General features: G+C 39.1%; 1 protein-coding gene across 8 annotated transcripts in view; it reads right to left on the bottom strand.

Annotated features, from left to right (window-relative positions):
• ZDHHC20 (zinc finger DHHC-type palmitoyltransferase 20) overlaps nt 1-10,892 on the bottom strand; it is a 75,390-nt gene extending 64,498 nt beyond the window's left edge. For 4 of the 8 annotated variants that reach the window (XM_036018412.1, XM_036018411.1, XM_036018409.1 and 1 more), the window contains exon 1: nt 10,646-10,846. In XM_036018412.1, the coding sequence (XP_035874305.1) occupies nt 10,646-10,763 (118 nt within the window). In that variant the 5' untranslated portion in view covers nt 10,764-10,846. Of the gene's footprint in view, nt 1-10,645 lie in introns of all 8 variants that reach the window. The other 4 variants (XM_036018416.1, XM_036018415.1, XM_028532708.2 and 1 more) reach the window with 3 other exon arrangements.
• Nucleotides 10,893-17,426: the final 6,534 nt, after the last annotated feature.

Raw genomic sequence — 17,426 nt, forward strand, 5'->3', positions numbered from 1 at the left:
GATCATACACCATGATCAAGTAGGATTTATTCCAGGGATGCAAATTTGTTACAATATTCAAAAATTACATCACATAAAAAAGGGACAAAAATCACACAATCATGTCAATAAATGCAGAAAGAGCATCTGATAAAATCCAGTACCCATTTATGATAAAAACCCTCAACATACTGGGAATAGAGGGAGCATACCTCAACATAATAAAGGCCATATATGAAAAACATACTGCCTGCCGACCTCATACTCAATAGGCAAAAGCTAAAAGCATTTCCTTTAAGATCAGGAAGAAGACAGGGGTGCCACTTTCACTACTCTGATTTAATATAGTACTGGAAGTCCTAGCCACAGCAATCAGACAAGAAAAAGAAATAAAAGACATCCAAATTGAAAAGGAGGAAGTAAAACTATCATTATTTGCAGACGAGATGATAGTGTACATAGAAAACTTTATAGGCTCCACCAAAAAACTGCATGAACTTATTAGTGAATATGGCAAATTAGTGGGATACAAAGTCAATATCAGAAATCGATGGCACAATCAGAAAGCAAAACTAAGAAAAAAATCCCATTTACAATGGCAACAACAACAACAAAATAAAGTACCTAGGAATAAATTTAACTAAGCAAGTAAAAGACCTATACTTGGAAAACTATATAAAAATGAAAAAAATTGAGAAAGGTGCAAGTAAATGGAAGGATATTCCTTTCATGTGTTGGAAGACTTAACATCATTAAAATGTCCATACTAATCAAAGCAATCTATAGGTTCAACTCAATTCTTATTAAAATACCAATGGCATATTTCACAGACCTATAACAAATATTCCAAAAATTTATATGGAACCAAAATGACACCCTGAAAAGCCTCAGCATCTTGAGAGAGAAGAATAAAGTTGGAGGGATCATAATACCTGATATCAAACTATACTCCAAGGCCACTGTAATCAAAACAGTCTGGTATTGGCATAAGAACAGACACACAGATCAATGGAAAGGAATAGAGAGCCCAGAAATAAATCTGTATCTCTATGATCAATTAATATTTGACAAAGGGGACATGAGCATACAATGGAGTAAAAATAGCCTCTTCAATAAGTGGTGTTGAAAGAAATGATCTGGTACATGCAAAAAAGTGAAACTAGACCATCACCTTACCCTATACACTAGAATAAACTCAAAATGGAAAAAGACTTAAATGTGTTGTGATACTCTAAAAGACCTAGCAGAAAACACAGGCAGTAAAATTTCAGATCTATCATGTAGCAATATTTTTGCTGATATCTCTCTCAGGATAAAGAAAATACAAATGGGACTACAGAAAATTAAAAATCTTCTGTGTGGTTAAAGAAACCATCATCAAAATGAAAAGAGAAATGACTGTATGAGAGAACGTATTTGCCAATGATACACTGGACAAGGGTTTCATCTCCAAAATATATAAAGAAATCATATGATTCAACACCAGGAAGACAAACAATCCAATTTAATAATGGGCAAAGGACCTGAACAGACACTTCTCCAAGGAGGACATACAGAGGGCCCAGAGACATATGAAAGGAAGCTCAGTACCACTAGCCATCAAAGAGATGTGAATTAAAATCACATTGAAGGACTTCTGGCCAAGATGGAGGTATAGGCAGACACAATGTGCCTCCTTGCACAACCAAAACAAGGACAACAACAAATTTAAAAACCAAAAAAGCAACCAGAACTCAGAGAAAATCAAACTGTATGGAAGTCCGACAACCAAGGAGTTAAGAAACATTCATCCAGATTGGTAAGAGGGGTGGAGACTGGCAGCCAGGTAAAGAGGACTTGCTGCAAGGCTGTGGCTGGAGGACAGGGCCAGGCTAGCAGCGGCTGGAGAATGGGCGAAGCAGTCGCTTGCAGACTGGGCAGTCCCACATTTACATGCAGATAAACTGGGGGGGATAACTAGGGAGCAAGACAGACTGCGCACAGCCCAGGGTTCCAGTACTGGGAAATAAAGCCTCAAAGCCTCTGACTGAAAACACCTGTGGGGGTTGAGGTGGCAGCAGGAGAAACTCACAGGAGAGTTTGTTGGAGAGACCCACAGGATCCTAGAATATACACAAATCACCCACCTGGGAATCAGCACCACAAAGGCCCAATTTGATTGTGGGTAGCCAGGGAAGTGATTGAAAACCAGCAGAGAGCAGAGCAAGCAGCACTTTCCCTCTTAGGCTCCTCCCCCCACATAGTGTCACAACGCAGCCATGTGGGTTGCCCCACCCTGGTGAACACCTAAGGCTCCGCCCCTTACTATGTAACAGGCGAGTCCAGAGGAAAAAAAAAAATGACCCAAATGAAAGAACAGTTCAAAGCTCCAGAAAAATACAACTAAGCAATGAAGAGACAGCCCACCTATCAGATACACAGTTCAAAACACTGGTTATCAGGATGCTCCAGGAACTCACTGGGTACTTCAACAGCATAAAAAAGACCCAGGCAGCAATGAAGGTTGCATGATGTGATACCAAGAAAAATCTATAAGGAACCAACAGTGATGGGAAGGAAACCAGGACTCAAATCAACGGTTTGGAGCAGAAGAAAGAAACATTCAACTAGAACAAAACAAAGAAACAAGAATTCAAAAAAATGAGGAGAGGCTTAGGAACCTTCATGACAACTTTAAATGTTGCAACATCTGAATCATGGGGTGCCAGAAGGAGAAGAGGAAGAGCAAGAAATTGAAAACTTATTTGAACAAATAACAAAGGAGAACTTCCCCTATCTGGTAAAGGAAACAGACTTCCAGGAAGTCCAGGAAGCTCAGAGGGTCCCAAAGAAGTTGGACCTAAAGAGGAATACACCAAGGCACATCATCATTATATTACCCAAGATTAAAGATAAGGAGAGAATCTTAAAAGCAAAAAGAGACAAGTAGACAGTTACCTACAAAGGAGTTCCCATCAGACTGTCAGCTAATTTCTCAAAAGAAACCTTACAGACAAGAAAGGGCTGGAAAGAAGTGTCTGAAGTCATGAAAATCAAGGACTTATACCCAAGATTACTCTATCCAGCAGAGCCATCATTTAGAATGGAAGGGCAGATAAAGGGTGCTTCCCAGATAAGGTCAAGTTAAAGGAGTTCATCATCACCAAGCCCTTATTACATGAAATGTTAAAGGGATTTACCTAAGAAAAAGTAGAAGATCAAAAATATGAACAGTAAAGTAACAGCAAACTCACAGTTATTAACAACCACACCTAAAACTAAAACAAATGCAAACTAAGCAAACAACTAGAACAGGAACAGAATCACAGAAATGGAGATCACATGGAGGTTTATCAACAGGAGATTGGGAGGGGGAGAGAAGGGGAAAAGGTAGAGAGAATAAGTAGTATAAATGGTAGGTAGAAAATAGACAAGGGGAGGTCAAGAATAGTATAGGAAATGTAGAAGCCAAAGGGGGTCGTACCTTATATGTACGACCCATGGACATGAACTAAAGGTGGGGAATGTGGGTGGGAGGTGGTATGCAGGGTGGAGGGGAATAAAGGGGGGGGGAATGGGACAATTGTAATAGTATAATCAATAAAATATATTTAAAAAATATAATAAATAAATAAATAAAATCACAATGAGATTCCACCTCATACCAGTCAGAATGGCCATCATTAATAAATCAACAAAAAAGTGCTGGCAAGGATATGGAGAAAAGGGAACCCTAGGGCACTATTGGTAGGAATGCAGACTGGTGCCGCCACTGTGGAAAACAGAATGGAATTTCCTCAAAAAAACTAGAAATGGAACTGCCTATTGACCCAGTGATTCGACTGCTGGGAATATATCCTAAGAATCCCAAAACCCCAATTCAAAACAACTTATACACCCCTATGTTCATAGCAGCACTATTTACAATAGTCAAGTGCTAGAAACAACTTAAGTACCCATCAGTAGGTGAATGGATTAAAAAACTGCGGTACATTTACACAATAGAGTATCATGCAGCAAAAAGAATTCCTACCTTTTGTGACAGCGTGAATGGAACTGGAGGCTATTATGCTAAGCGAAACAAGCCAAGCAATGAAAGAGAAATACTATATGATGTCATTATAAGAGGAATCTTATGAGCAAAACAATCCAACTAGCAAAATAGAACCAGAGACATGGAAACATGGAACAGACTGACAGGTGCTAGAGGGGAGAGGGAGTGGGGGGAATTGTGGAAAGAAGGGGAAGGAATTAGTCAAAGAACATGTATGAATGACCCACAGACTTGGACAATGGTGTAGGGATTGATGTGGGTGCAAGGGAGGGCAAAGGGGGAAAAATTGGGACAACTGTAATGAAATAAACAAGAATAATAAAAATAAATAAATAACAAGGAACAACAATTTGATGTTTCTCTCCCTTAAATCATAAAAAAAAGGAATGGAGAGTACTGAAAATGGTAACTACATAGGTAAATACATAACATTTGTTTTCATATTATTTAAATCTTTTAAAAAGATAATAAACTGTTTAAACAAAATAATAGCAATATAGTTTGAGTTTTATAACATATAAAATGCATGACGACAATAGCATAAAGGCTAGGAGGGAAGAAATGAAGGAATGATTTTATAAGCTACTACATGTGAAGAGGTATATCACCTGAAGGTAAGTTATAAGTTAAAAATGTATACTCTAAATCCTAAAACAGCCCTCACCAGTATGGCTCAGTTGGTTGGGTGCTTGTCTTGCAACACAAAAAGTTGCTGTTCAATCAACTCCCCATCAGGGCACATGCCTAGGTTGCGGGTTTGGTCACTGGTTGTGGTGTGATGTTTCTCTTTCACTATCAATGTTTCTCTCTCTCTCTTTCTCCCTCCCTTCCCCTCTCTAAAAAAATCATAAATATTCAAACCCTAAATAAATTACTAAAATAACAATTATACCTAATAAGTCAACAAACAAAAATGATCATAAAAATAATTGAAAAAAATTTTACTTTATTGGTTTTAGAGAAAGAGAGAGAAGGAAGGAGGGAGGGAGGAAAAGAAGGAGGAGAGACTCTGATTTGCTGTTCCACCCATCTATGTATTCACTGATTGATTCCTGTATGTGCCCCAACCAGAGATTGTACCTGCAACCCTGGCACACTGGGACAACACTACAAGCAACTGAACTATCTGGCCAGGGCAATTAAAAAATTTTAAATCATTTAAAAGTTGATTAATTCAAAGAAGGCTGAAGAAAGAGGAAAAGGAAACAAAAAACACAGAGGATAGATTTAAATATAGCAAATGACAAGGCTTAAACTTGACTATATTAATAATCACATTGAGTGGAATGGGTCAAAATTCCCCAATTGAAAGACAGAGATTGTACAGCATGATGTCTATAGTTAATTCTGTACTGTATATTTGAAACTTGTTAAGAGAGTAAATCTTAAAAGTCCACCATCACAAGGAAAAAATTTTGTAACTATTTGTGGTGATGAATATTAACTAGATTTTGGTGATGATTTTTCAATATAGATACATATGAATATTATGTTTTAGACCTAACACTAATATGTTACATGTTAATTTTTTTAAAAGGCAGAGATTTGCCTGGCTGGTGTGGCTCAGTGGGTTGACTGTTGGTCTGCAAACCAAAGGGTTCCTGGTTCAATTCCCTATCAGGGCACATGCCTGGGCTGCAAGCCAGATCCCCAGTTGGGGTGTGTGTCACACATCGATATTTCTTTCCCTCTTTCTGCCTTATTTCCCCTCTCTCTAAAAAAAATAAATAAAATCTTTTTTAAAAAGTTAACATACATTAAAAATACAATAAAAAGGCAGAGGTTTTCAGAATGGATTAAAAAAACAAGATCTAACTGTATGCTGCTTACAAGAAATGCATTTTAGTTTTTTAAAGATTTTATTTATTTTTTAGAGAGAGGGGAAGGGAGGGAGAAAGAGAGGGAAAGAAACATGGATGTGCTACAGAAACATCAATCAGTTCCCTCTTGCACACCCCCAATCAAGGACTTAGCTAGCAACCCAGGCACAGGTCCTGACTGGGAATTTAACCAGTGACGTTTTGGTTTGTAGTATAAGGCTCATACCGCTAAGCCACACCAGGGAGGGCCAAGTAATGCATTTTAAATATGAAAATATAAACAGGTTAGAGTAAAAGGACAGGGAAAGACATATCACACTAACACTACACTATACTACATTACACTACACTAACTGTGGTAACATACCACACTAACACTACACTAATACTAACTAAAAGAAAGAATAACGGATGTGTTAGTATTTGCCAAAGTAAATTTCAAAGTAAACAATATCACCAGGGACAAGAAAGTCATTTTACGATGATAAAGGGTCAATTCATCAAGAGGACAGTACAATTCTAAACATTCTATGTACCTAATTACAATACTACAAAATACATGAAAGAAAAACCGATAGAACTGGAAGGAGAAATAGACAGGTCAACACTTATAGTCCCACCTCTCTCAATAATTAATTGACAGAATAGAAAGTCAACAAGTACAGAGAAGACTTGAACAACATTACCAACTTTCCTTAATTGACATTTATGGAGCATTATGACATAATAGAATACTCTACCCAACAATAAACAGCAAAATATACTGCTGGAATAGAATACATTTTTCTCAAATGCACATAGAACATTTCTAAGACAGACTACATTCTGGGCCATAAAACAAGACTGAATACATTTTAAAGAACTTAAGTCACAGAAGGTATGTTTTTTAACTACATGAAATTAAATTTGAAATCAGTAACAAAAAGATACTAGGAAAATCCCCAAATACTGAAACTCCAAACTACATGACATACCTCTAAACTAATCCATGGTTCAAAGATAAAAACAAAAGTGAAATAGGAAAATAATTTGAATTGAATAAAAATACAACATATCAAAACTGATGGGGTGCAAATAAATCAGTAGTTAAGGATAAATCTATAGGACTAAACACCTAAGATTGGACTCAATAACTTTAGTTTTCACATTAAGAAACTAGAAAAAGGAGCAAATTAAACATAAAGTAAAAGAGAATAATATATATCAAATTACAAATTGATGAAATTGAAAACAGAAAAACAAAGAAAAATCAAATCAAAAGCTGCTTCTTTTGAAATCAATAAAACACAGGAATCAACAATGTTGAGAATCAACAGTGTGCTCATTGTTGATATTTAAGCTATTTATCTTGTTACATTCTAAGAAATTACATTGTTACATTATCTTGTTACACTGAGGAAATTATTGAGACATCAGGAAGTATTAGATATATAGACTCAGAGGTTACAGTTCTAATCTACCTATTTTTCTCTGAAAAATATAAAAGGCATATTGATCCCTAGACAAACCACATAGCTCTTCCAAACAAACAACAGTTTTCTTGGAAGTAAAATAAAGGGACTGAATTAGAAAATCTCTTAAAATCTCTTTAAACATGCCAAATAAAAGGTGTATGCATACTACTAACAGCTATAAATGACCTATACAAGATGCTCTGATTTAAAACTCTGGGAAACTAGGGAGAAGTTGGTCAATCTACCCGTACCTAAATTCATGTGTTTAAATATCAGCCTTGGGGGAAATGAAAGGAGAATTTCAGTTCAATTTAAAATCAAAGGCCAATATTACTAATTAACTTAATTGTCACTTCTCCACTCATTACCCCTGTGAGAAAGCCATGTTAGATGTGTTACTACTTACTCAATTTTTGTCCTCAATCATACTCCTTCCAGTAATATGAATTCCTGACTAATAGGAGGTATGTCCAGAAAAAGTCCAACCATTGTTAATAAAATGAGAATGGATTGCGTGATACCAATGTAACCTGGCAATGATGTAACCTGGCAAGGAGAGTGGACTGGAACGCACATGTGTGAACACTGACCACTTCACTGTACTAGTCAGTGGGGGCAGTAGACCCATTTAGTGAGCATATGTACTGTGTGGCCTTCGCATTCAAAATGACTGAGGGAGTAGAGCAACAAATCTGCACTAATTTTGCTTTAGGCTTGAACATTCCCTGGTGGAAACTATTTGGATGAATCAGAAGGTCACAGCTATGGGTCAGGGGTGATTGGCCAGCTTCACATCGACAACATGCCATTCATGCATCACATCTCCTGCAGAGGTTTTGGCAAAACATCGAATCACCCAGGTGACTCAGTCCCCCTACAGCCCAGATTTGGAGCCCTGCAACTTCTGGCTTTTCCCAAAACTAAAATCACCTTTGAAAGGGAAGAGATTTCAGACCATTGGTGAGATTCAGTAAAGTACGATGGGGCTGCTGACAGTGATTGCGAGAATTGTGTAAGGTCAGAAGATGCTTACTTTGAAGGGGACTGGGGTATTATTGTCCTTTGTACAATGTTTCTCCCTATTTTTTGTATTACATGACTGGATACTTTCTGGACAGACCATATACACACACATATAGAGTGTGTATATGTGTGCATGAAACTACAAAATTAAGTTAGAGAAGCTGGAATGAAATGAGGGCCTCTCATAAACAATTTATTTGTTCAAATGTCCTACTGAGGACGCGGCATTTTTATTGTCTGATATTTAGAAAACTTCGGCTGCCACCTTTTAGGAGAATATTACCTTATGCAAATAGACCATAACTAATATTGAAATCTGCCCTGAGTGTCTGGGTCTGGATAAACAACCAGTCTTGCATAGTTGTCAATTTTAAAAGCATGGACTCCAGAGCCATATCATTTGAGTTCTAATTCTGATTATGCCATTTACTAGTTATTGTACAAATTATTTAACTTTATGGAGATTATTATGAGTATTAAATAAATCAGCACATGTAAAGGTATTATTTATTATCTTCCTCTCCCATCTAGTTTGATAAAGAATATCAGAAGCTATGAAAATTTTATAAAAATTTTTGAAATAACCCATTAAGAAAACTTATACTTCTCTCAAATTCAAGCTCCTATTAAATTATATGTTGATGTATTTAAGTGGATCTGTAATTATGAAAACATAAATATACATAAGTAGCTTAAAGAACAGTTTTAAAATGAGACCAAAGGAGCTTTCGTGTTCAACTATGTAATGCAGTGGCACCGCAGACCCCCCAAATTCTCCCTAAACTTGGATAATTTAGAAGTATTAAATGCAGGTTCTATGTAAGACCTTTCACCTTCGATATTTTAAAATACCCTCATGGCCCACTAAAAGTTGCATGCTGAATAGAAAGATGTGGGTCACATTCTAACAGCCACTCAATAATTGTGTGACCTAACCAAGGGTCCTATTTACTCAGTCTCATTTCCTACATCTGTGGCATACTGAGGGGAGAACAATGAAATGCCTCCTCCACACAACACTTCTCAATTCATGTTTCTTTTCCTTCATGTTTGATGTCACCTGTTGATTAAATGTGCAATTGCAACATAAATACATATTTTTAGTGATCCTTCGGAAGCTTTACTTCAAAACCACTATGCAATTAAAATAGGGTGGGAATAATCTTCCGATGTAATTAAATAAGATTGGTACAACTTTTGTAATAAATGCCCACTTCAGAGTAATTAAGATAAAGCATCATCATAAGGTGGTGAGAATCCTATGATCACCATCACTTCCTGGAAGTAGCTTCAAGAAATACCCAACTCTGGACAATTTTAATTCATTCAAACATTTTTGGCAAATATTCTGGTATCCAAAAGAATGAGACTAAATAATATTCAACGGATTATTATTATTTGGAAATGTATTCCACAACTAATTTATTCCGGGCCTACTTGCAGGGAGTTTTTCTAGGAATTAAATATTCTATAATACAAAGTAATTTTTTTAAAAGGTAGGTATTTTCATTTAAAAACCTATCTCCAAACTTTCTGAGTCAAAGCATTCTCTTCCATAGGCAGAACTCAGTTTTTGCCACTTCCCTGAGAGATGTGCAAACCCGGACCCACAACAGGAAGTGCTGTTTGTGCCACTTCAAGTGGAGTGCCTGGTACAGCTTTCCATTCCTACAATCCCTATGTATTTTATGGTCTCTCTTTTGATAATGTGGACTCAGCCCGGACACAAAGACTAGGGATACCGAGGGACTGTGTCCATAAACGGCACTCACCACGTGGCCCCAAGTTCTCAGGAAGAACGGAGGCAAGCGGCTGACCAGAACCTAGAGGCCAACGTAAACCTGAAACACCTGCTCAAAGACCATCAACTACTCCTTTAATCAATCAATCAATCAATCAATCACCAATCAATGTTTTGACAGACCATTTCCTCCCCTCTTAAGAACAACCTAAGTAAACCGGTACCCTAAATCCTTTAAGTGTACTAGGCCCTTCCTCCTGTTTTTCAGGGGATCGGGTGAGAACTACTGAGGAAAACGACAGTAAGGAGGAGCGGACTAGAAATCTCCGTAAGAAAACAGCTGCTGAAAGGATCAATTGTCTCACTCATTCTTTGACCAAAAGCTGCACTGAGTACGAGTTACTGACTCTGGGAAGAAGGAACTTCCCAAGGGCCAGCCGCCGCCCAGCTGGCTTCGCTCCACGGTCCCCACTCTACAGGCCTGAGTCTTCACCGTGAAAGGTACAAACGCTGGAACCGCCACACACTTCCGCAACCGCTCGCCCCGGGAAACCCCTTCGGGCTCCGCGGCGGGGCGCGCCCTCCCGGTACTCACACACACACAGCTCCACCACGTACGCGTAGTAGGACCAGGCCACCACGAAGGCGATGAACAGCACCGGCACCCAGCCTACGCCGCGCTGGCAGCAGCGCCAGGACCGTCCCGGCGCCATGTTCCGGGGCGGCTGCAGCACCGAGGCCCAAGGAGTACAGAGCCTAAGGTAGCTACGCCGCAAATCAGAGGACGGCTAGTCCCGCGGAACCGCCCCGGAGGCTCCCAGCCGCAGCGCCAGGCCCCGCCCCCGCTCCAGGCCCCGCCCCCGTGCCAGCTGTCGCCTCACCTTGGGGCAGGGCTCCTTTGACCAAAACCGGAAGGCCGGCTCTTAGGGCGGGCCCTCGGCTCCCGACCACCGGGGGCTGGGCTGCAGGAGCTTACGGAGGAGGCTACTCCGGGAATCGGGATTGGGGGGCGGTGCCTGCCTTGGGTGTGCAGTGTTGGAAAGCACTTCCTAGATAGCAGAGCCGGATCTGGGACTGCTCTGGAAGCACAAACTGCTCTCTCGGGGCCCATTTTCAAATAGGGTGAGGCTGTGCCCCAGAAAGTGAAGGCAAGGGTTGTCTGGTATTGTAAGGCTCCTTTGGGGAGGCCAATGTGCACCTCTAATTAAGAACCCTGAACTTTGAAATCCCTTGCTCCGCGTTTCAGGCCTAACCCCTCCATTTTTCGAGGAATGGAACCAGTAGATGCCTGTGATTTAGCATGGAAGCTTGTAGAGTCGTCAATTTGATTTAAAACACAAACTGAAATCTGAATTGGAAAAAGGAGAGCAACAGCCCTTTCCCTGATCCCCAAGGTACTACTGAAATTTCGAGAATTTATTTACTACAGTATTCTTCTAAACAATACTTGTTAATCTTAATAGAACGTAAAAGCAGCACTATGAAGATGTACAAGTAATTCCAAACTGCATTTCCTGATACTTCATGTCTATTTTTCAGTAAGGTCTCCATGAAGCACATTTCCCCCTTTTATAGTGTGACGTGAAGGTTATAAAGGCAAATAATATTTCTAGCGGTAGAAATACTGAAAGGTGTGTAAATATTTTGTTCTCCCAGATTTTATACCTTGAAAGTCATGATGGTGTCAAAGCTGACAGTAGCTTCAAGGCATTAAAGTGAAAAAATTCAGCTTGTTTTCTAGAGATCCTGCTTAAAAGGGTTAGGCTTTCAAATGGAATTTGAATTATTGACAGAAACACGGTAACTTGAATCTGCCATCTCTAAAACTCAGCACAAATGTCACATCCTGCAGAAGTCCTTCTTGATCACATTGGTGGCAATGATTTCTTTCTTTTGTGCTGTTTTGCTTGCAACACATCATCTATTAGCTTCCTGGAGTACCACAAACTGGGTGGCTTAACACAACAAAAATTTATTGTGACGGTGGCCTGCAGTGTAGCAGTGGAGAAGGTGATAAGGAAGCTATTTAAGACCAACTTTGGTGGACCTCTTTGCTCCGAAAACATAGCAATAGTAGATGTAAATCTAAAAATAGAAAACCAACAGATAAACTCAGGCTCAAGGTTCCATCCTACCCAGACCCCAACAAATGAGAAAGAAAAATGTATATACTGATAAACCCTCAGAATCGTGACTTCTAACAGAGGCTGGAGGACACACGGAAGCTCCTTGACCTGGAACCAATCTTCCAGCTAGATATATGGTGTCCCCTTAATGAAGCCAGGAACTTCAAAATGCCATTTTAAGTTCTACTTCTGAACTTAGAGCTGGGGTAAAATAAGGGCAACTAGAGACAGCTATGAAACTATTAGGCAGGGTTTATAGAAACCACATAGCAGTCAAGAAAATAGAGAAAACTTCAGTCCAAAAGAAGATAGGAAATGAAAGGGAGGGGGGAAGCAACAAGAACAACAAAAAATTAGAAACAGAAACACACATGAGATGATGTAACCAAATGCAGTTCTAGCAGCCCATCTACTGGAAAGCCAATATTTGAGAGGGAAGTGTTCATGTAAAAGAAAGTGGTTTTATTCAGGTGTCGACAACCTGGAAGATGAGGGACTCTCATCTCAAAGCCCATCTCAACATCTCAGTACAGGCAGGAGTTTTTATGGGAGAGAGAGGGACACCAAAGAAAACAAAGAGATCAGGGGGAGAGGCATGCAGGCAGTATTCTTGCTGGTCCTGATATATATCTTTAATGTCAGCATTCTGGAACAGATCAGTGCCAGCCAGATTCCTGCAGTTGGGAGATCTGCATCAACTGAAATGGTAAAGGCTGTTTCATGTACAAGCAGGAACTGGAACTGCTGGCACCTGCAATATGCTTACAAAGAAACTGTCAGTATGTGAGTTCTTTCCATCAGTTTGTTTCTAGATTTTATTCTAGTTCCATTTCATGGTAAATCAGAGTAGTATAAAGTTTTTATTCCCTGTTATAATTCTTCATTGTCAATTTTTCCTCCATATCTATGGAGCAATTGATGTGCTCTGAATCTTCTGGGGAAATGAAAAACCTGAGTCTGTTGTAAAGCAAAATCTCATGAGTTAAAAGCAGATATATTTTTTAGAGGTGCCTGTTGAGCAGATATAATTTTTCTGGTGTGGGAAAAATAAGTCATAAGGAAGCTTAAAACAATAAAGACAAGCATTATAAAGAATACCCATGGACATAAACAAAGGTGGGGGATTGCCTGAGGGGAGTAGGAGTTGCTGAGGGGGCAAAGGGGTGAAAATTGGGATGACTGTGTAACAGCACAATCAATAAAATATTTTTTTAAAAAGAATGATTAAACCTAAATTAAAAGTTCCTCCTAATATGGACCTGAGTCCTAGTAGTATCCATGAAAATAGACTTACAACCCAATGTCATAGAGGGAACTGGATGGTCCAGTGTTTGTTGAAGCCAAGGTACACTGTTGCCTGACTTTGGTAATGCTTGTTTCCACCTAAGTTGAGGTGTCAATGTAAGTACAAGAGGAGTTGATGGTTGTGCAAACTCCTCCTTGTTCTGCTAGTATGTAGACTAAGGCAATTCAGTTATCTAAGACAACTTTAGCTAGGAAGTCCAGAGACTTTTTAATATTAGCAAGTAAAGTGGCAGTTTTATTGGCTATGGTGATTAAACTCTTGGAGAGATTCCAACGTACATGTTGATGAGCAGCTATTCCCCACAGGGTAACAGAGTACATCTAAAGAAATATTTATCATTGTCTGGGATTTCTCCAGGGAGATCTCAGGCCATCTGGTTGAATGTTGATTGCTTGCCCTGGAGTTTTATCATCCCAGAGAGTTTAATTTATTTGCTTGTAGACCTGAGGAGAGAACAGTTCTCCTCTGGGTCCACCTAAACAGGTTAAAAGCATCTGGAGTTGGAGTGCATGTTCTGGTGGGACCTGCAGGTGGAGCTGCTGTCTTTTAGGAGAAAAGGTTACCTGGGGGCGACACTTTACAGAGCAAGTCCCCATCACTCTGCTGGATTGTTCAGGCAAATACAGGAAGCTGAGGAAGCTTTGTGAAACTTAAGAGCTCTGGGTTGGCATTCTAATGACTGGAGGGAGGCTTGTTGCTGCATTTGTCTTGTTACCCTTACAACTGAGGCTGTTGTGGGTTTTTGCTGTTGTTGTTGTTGTTGTTAGTCAATTTGGTGTTCAATGCAGAATATGTGGCTCCCATGTCTACTAAAAGTCAATCAATTTGTTCCGCATTCTATCTGGGGCTCTTGTGGGGAAATAATAATGGGTTGGGAGTTGTGTAGAGGAGCTTTGAACTTCCTCGTTTATTATCTGAGTCATTATTCCATTTCATCATCTGCCTGTTTGTCTTTTTATGTTTCATTTATCTTTCCCATGCCTGTTACCAGGCACCTGAGCTTTCCACTTTGGTGACCTTCTGCACCTGGTCTATTCCTGTTCCAATCTGGTCTATGCATAAGTGAAAATAAAACTTTGAAGACAATTAATTGAACTAGAGTTTAATGTCCATAACTGTGTATTATAGACTCTATTGAAATAATGTCTCCTTCTATAATCACCCTCATTTTTATCAAAGAGCCTTTTATTGATTAAGAATAAGTTATTTATTGTATTAATTCCATTTCAATTGTGCTTCATTATTTGCATAAACACAACAGAAATAGCAATAGATCATATACTCTCTCTTTTTAAAAAAAGGTTTTATTTATTTATTTCACAGAGAGAGGAAAGGAGGGAGAAAAGCATCACTTGGTTGTCTCTCACACACCCTGAACTGGGGTCCTGGCCTACAACCCAGGTATGTGCCCTGACTGGGAATTGAACCAGTGACTATTTGGTCCATAGTCTGGTACTCAAGCCACTTATAGCAAGGGTTCATATAGGCTCTCTTAAATGTGCTTTTCTGGAATCTTATAAGAAATTTCCATATAGAGCTTTAATTAGCCCCACAGGGTAAAGAAGCCAAGCCAGTCAGTTGCTATTAGGCTTTGTCTGCAATACCTATAACTTTGGATTAGTTCCTCTGTTGGGAACCATCCTGCCTGGTTTCAGAAGCTGTAACCCCACTGACAGGCGAAAAGGTCCCATGGCTAGGGAACCTTGGGACCATAAGCCACTAAGGAGACAAAACTTATCTTCCTGGCAGGGGAGCAGCCTCTGCCCCCTTTACTTCACCCTGCTTGGCCCCTGGAGGATAGCTGGATTGTCAGTGACAGGTATGACTCCTCGAGGAAGGAACAACCTAAGATGGGCATAGTTGTGAAGGGCCATCAGAGAAGGATTTAGGGGATTATGGAGGAGGGACAAAAGACCAGCTTTATCATAGCCTGGGTCCTCATTCTGTCTGTAAAAAGTCTCCTAATCTCTTAGCTGCTTTGCTTCGCTTACCTGATTCAGGCCCGAAGGGGGCTGCAGCCCTGTGCCAGAACCACTGATTCCCAGCGGTGGTGGTGGTGGGGGGGGGGCGCGGGGGTTAGGCATCAGGCCTGAGAAAGAATGCATTAAATCCTGTGAAACCTGCTTTTCTAAGAATGTCCTCAATTTAAATGTTAAGGGTGCAAGCACAAAATAAGCTTGTTTCCCCAGGTTTTATGGTCAGTTGGCATCACCCTGTCTACTAGACCCTGACTCAAAAGGACCCTGGTTGATCTCAGAAATGTTATCTGTAAATCATACCTCCTTTCTTTGATATGCTTCCCTATGCAAGCTACACTCAATAAAAGCCCATTGAGAGAGAGGCTCAAGACATTTCTCCTCTGAGAGACTGGTCAGTCTTTCTTCCCCAAGCAGATCATCTCTTGGTAGACTTATTCTCATCCATGGTGACCAGGAGGGCTCTGCTGGACAAAGCTCCTCCGCATTCTTGAAGTCTCTAAAATGTCTTGAGGTTCTTCCTTGCCATCTCCCAGGAAAGAACATTTGCTCCTTACCTGGAAAGACTGCCATGAACCCTATGAATAAGCAAGGGGCTTTTATCAGCTTCATGGTCAATCTTCATACCTTAAAGTTTTCTGATGACAACCAAAGTCTAAGCATGTCTCTTTCAGACATGATATTCCAGTCAAAGTCTTGGTTAATAAAACCACAATTGGAAACTGGCTTTATGTGTCTTATTATGAAGGAATCATATTCCTATTGGATTTATGCAAACAAACATTTGTCAGGGAAATAATATTATTTACTCATTAAGAGTTTTCAAATTCTGGAGGGATCAGACAGGGGGAAAAATATAAGTGCCTCAATATTGCTTATGAAAGTATAATTTACCAACTTGTTTTAAGAAAAAAATGTTTCCTTATGTCTGAAAAACAAAAAGATTAAAATCAGCAATAGGTTTTCTTTTTTAAAAAGGATTTTTATTTATTTATTTTAGAGAATGAGGATGGGAGGGAGAAACATGAGTTGGTTATCTCTCATAGGTGCTTCAACCAGGGACTGAAGCCACAACTCAGGCATATTCCCTGACCAGGGACTGAACCAGTAACATTTTGCTTTGTGGGACAGTGCTCAACCAACTGAGCCACATGGGTCAGTGCAAAAAATAAGCAATATTTTCAACAAAAAGTTACAAAACTGCAATCATCTTCAGTTCATTCTGTCCCAAAATCAATTTGTCTTATGTTGATTATTTGCCAGTATTTCTATAATTCCAGTCATTCCACAGAGTTTCAGTAATCTTCATGCAGTTTAAAATATGACCTGAAAATTTATTCTCAGAAATACATAATTTAGAATAAGTCAGAATCCTTTCCATGGACCTTTTTGAAGATATAACATTATTTATAAATGCATCAAAATAAAACAAAGACTGTCCCTAAATGACAAAAATACTTAAAATGAAATGGCTATAGATCTGATTATAATGCAGTTGACAAAGGAATTTGTTTTTCTGTAATAAAATTTTAAGATAACTAGAATTACAAATTAAAGTTGATCAGAACTATATAGACTTGGAGATTTTTATATAATTTTTAGAATATCCATTTTAATAATAAAAATATGTTTATACAAATAGAAGACAGTTATTATTTCTTTATTTGACAAAGCTTCCCAAGTTCTTTAAGCATATCAAATGGTCCTAATTAGTTCAGAATTTCTTCTTCATAAAGAAAAAGAAGAAATCCCTGTGGCATTCCAGGGACCCACGGGAATGACCTAAAGCAATTTTAGGTTAAGAAAAAGTCTCTTAAAATTTGAACCCTGGGAAGGTTGTCCAAACATATTTGACCAAAAGATTATATCTCATTATTAAACAATATTAAATTATTTATTTACCCAAGTGATGGCAAAGGTATTAAACATAAATACAGGACAGCAACACTTTAGTTCTTATGAAAAAGA

This window comes from Phyllostomus discolor, chromosome 2, assembly GCF_004126475.2.
Source record: "Phyllostomus discolor isolate MPI-MPIP mPhyDis1 chromosome 2, mPhyDis1.pri.v3, whole genome shotgun sequence".
NCBI classification, from domain to species: Eukaryota; Metazoa; Chordata; class Mammalia; order Chiroptera; family Phyllostomidae; genus Phyllostomus; species Phyllostomus discolor.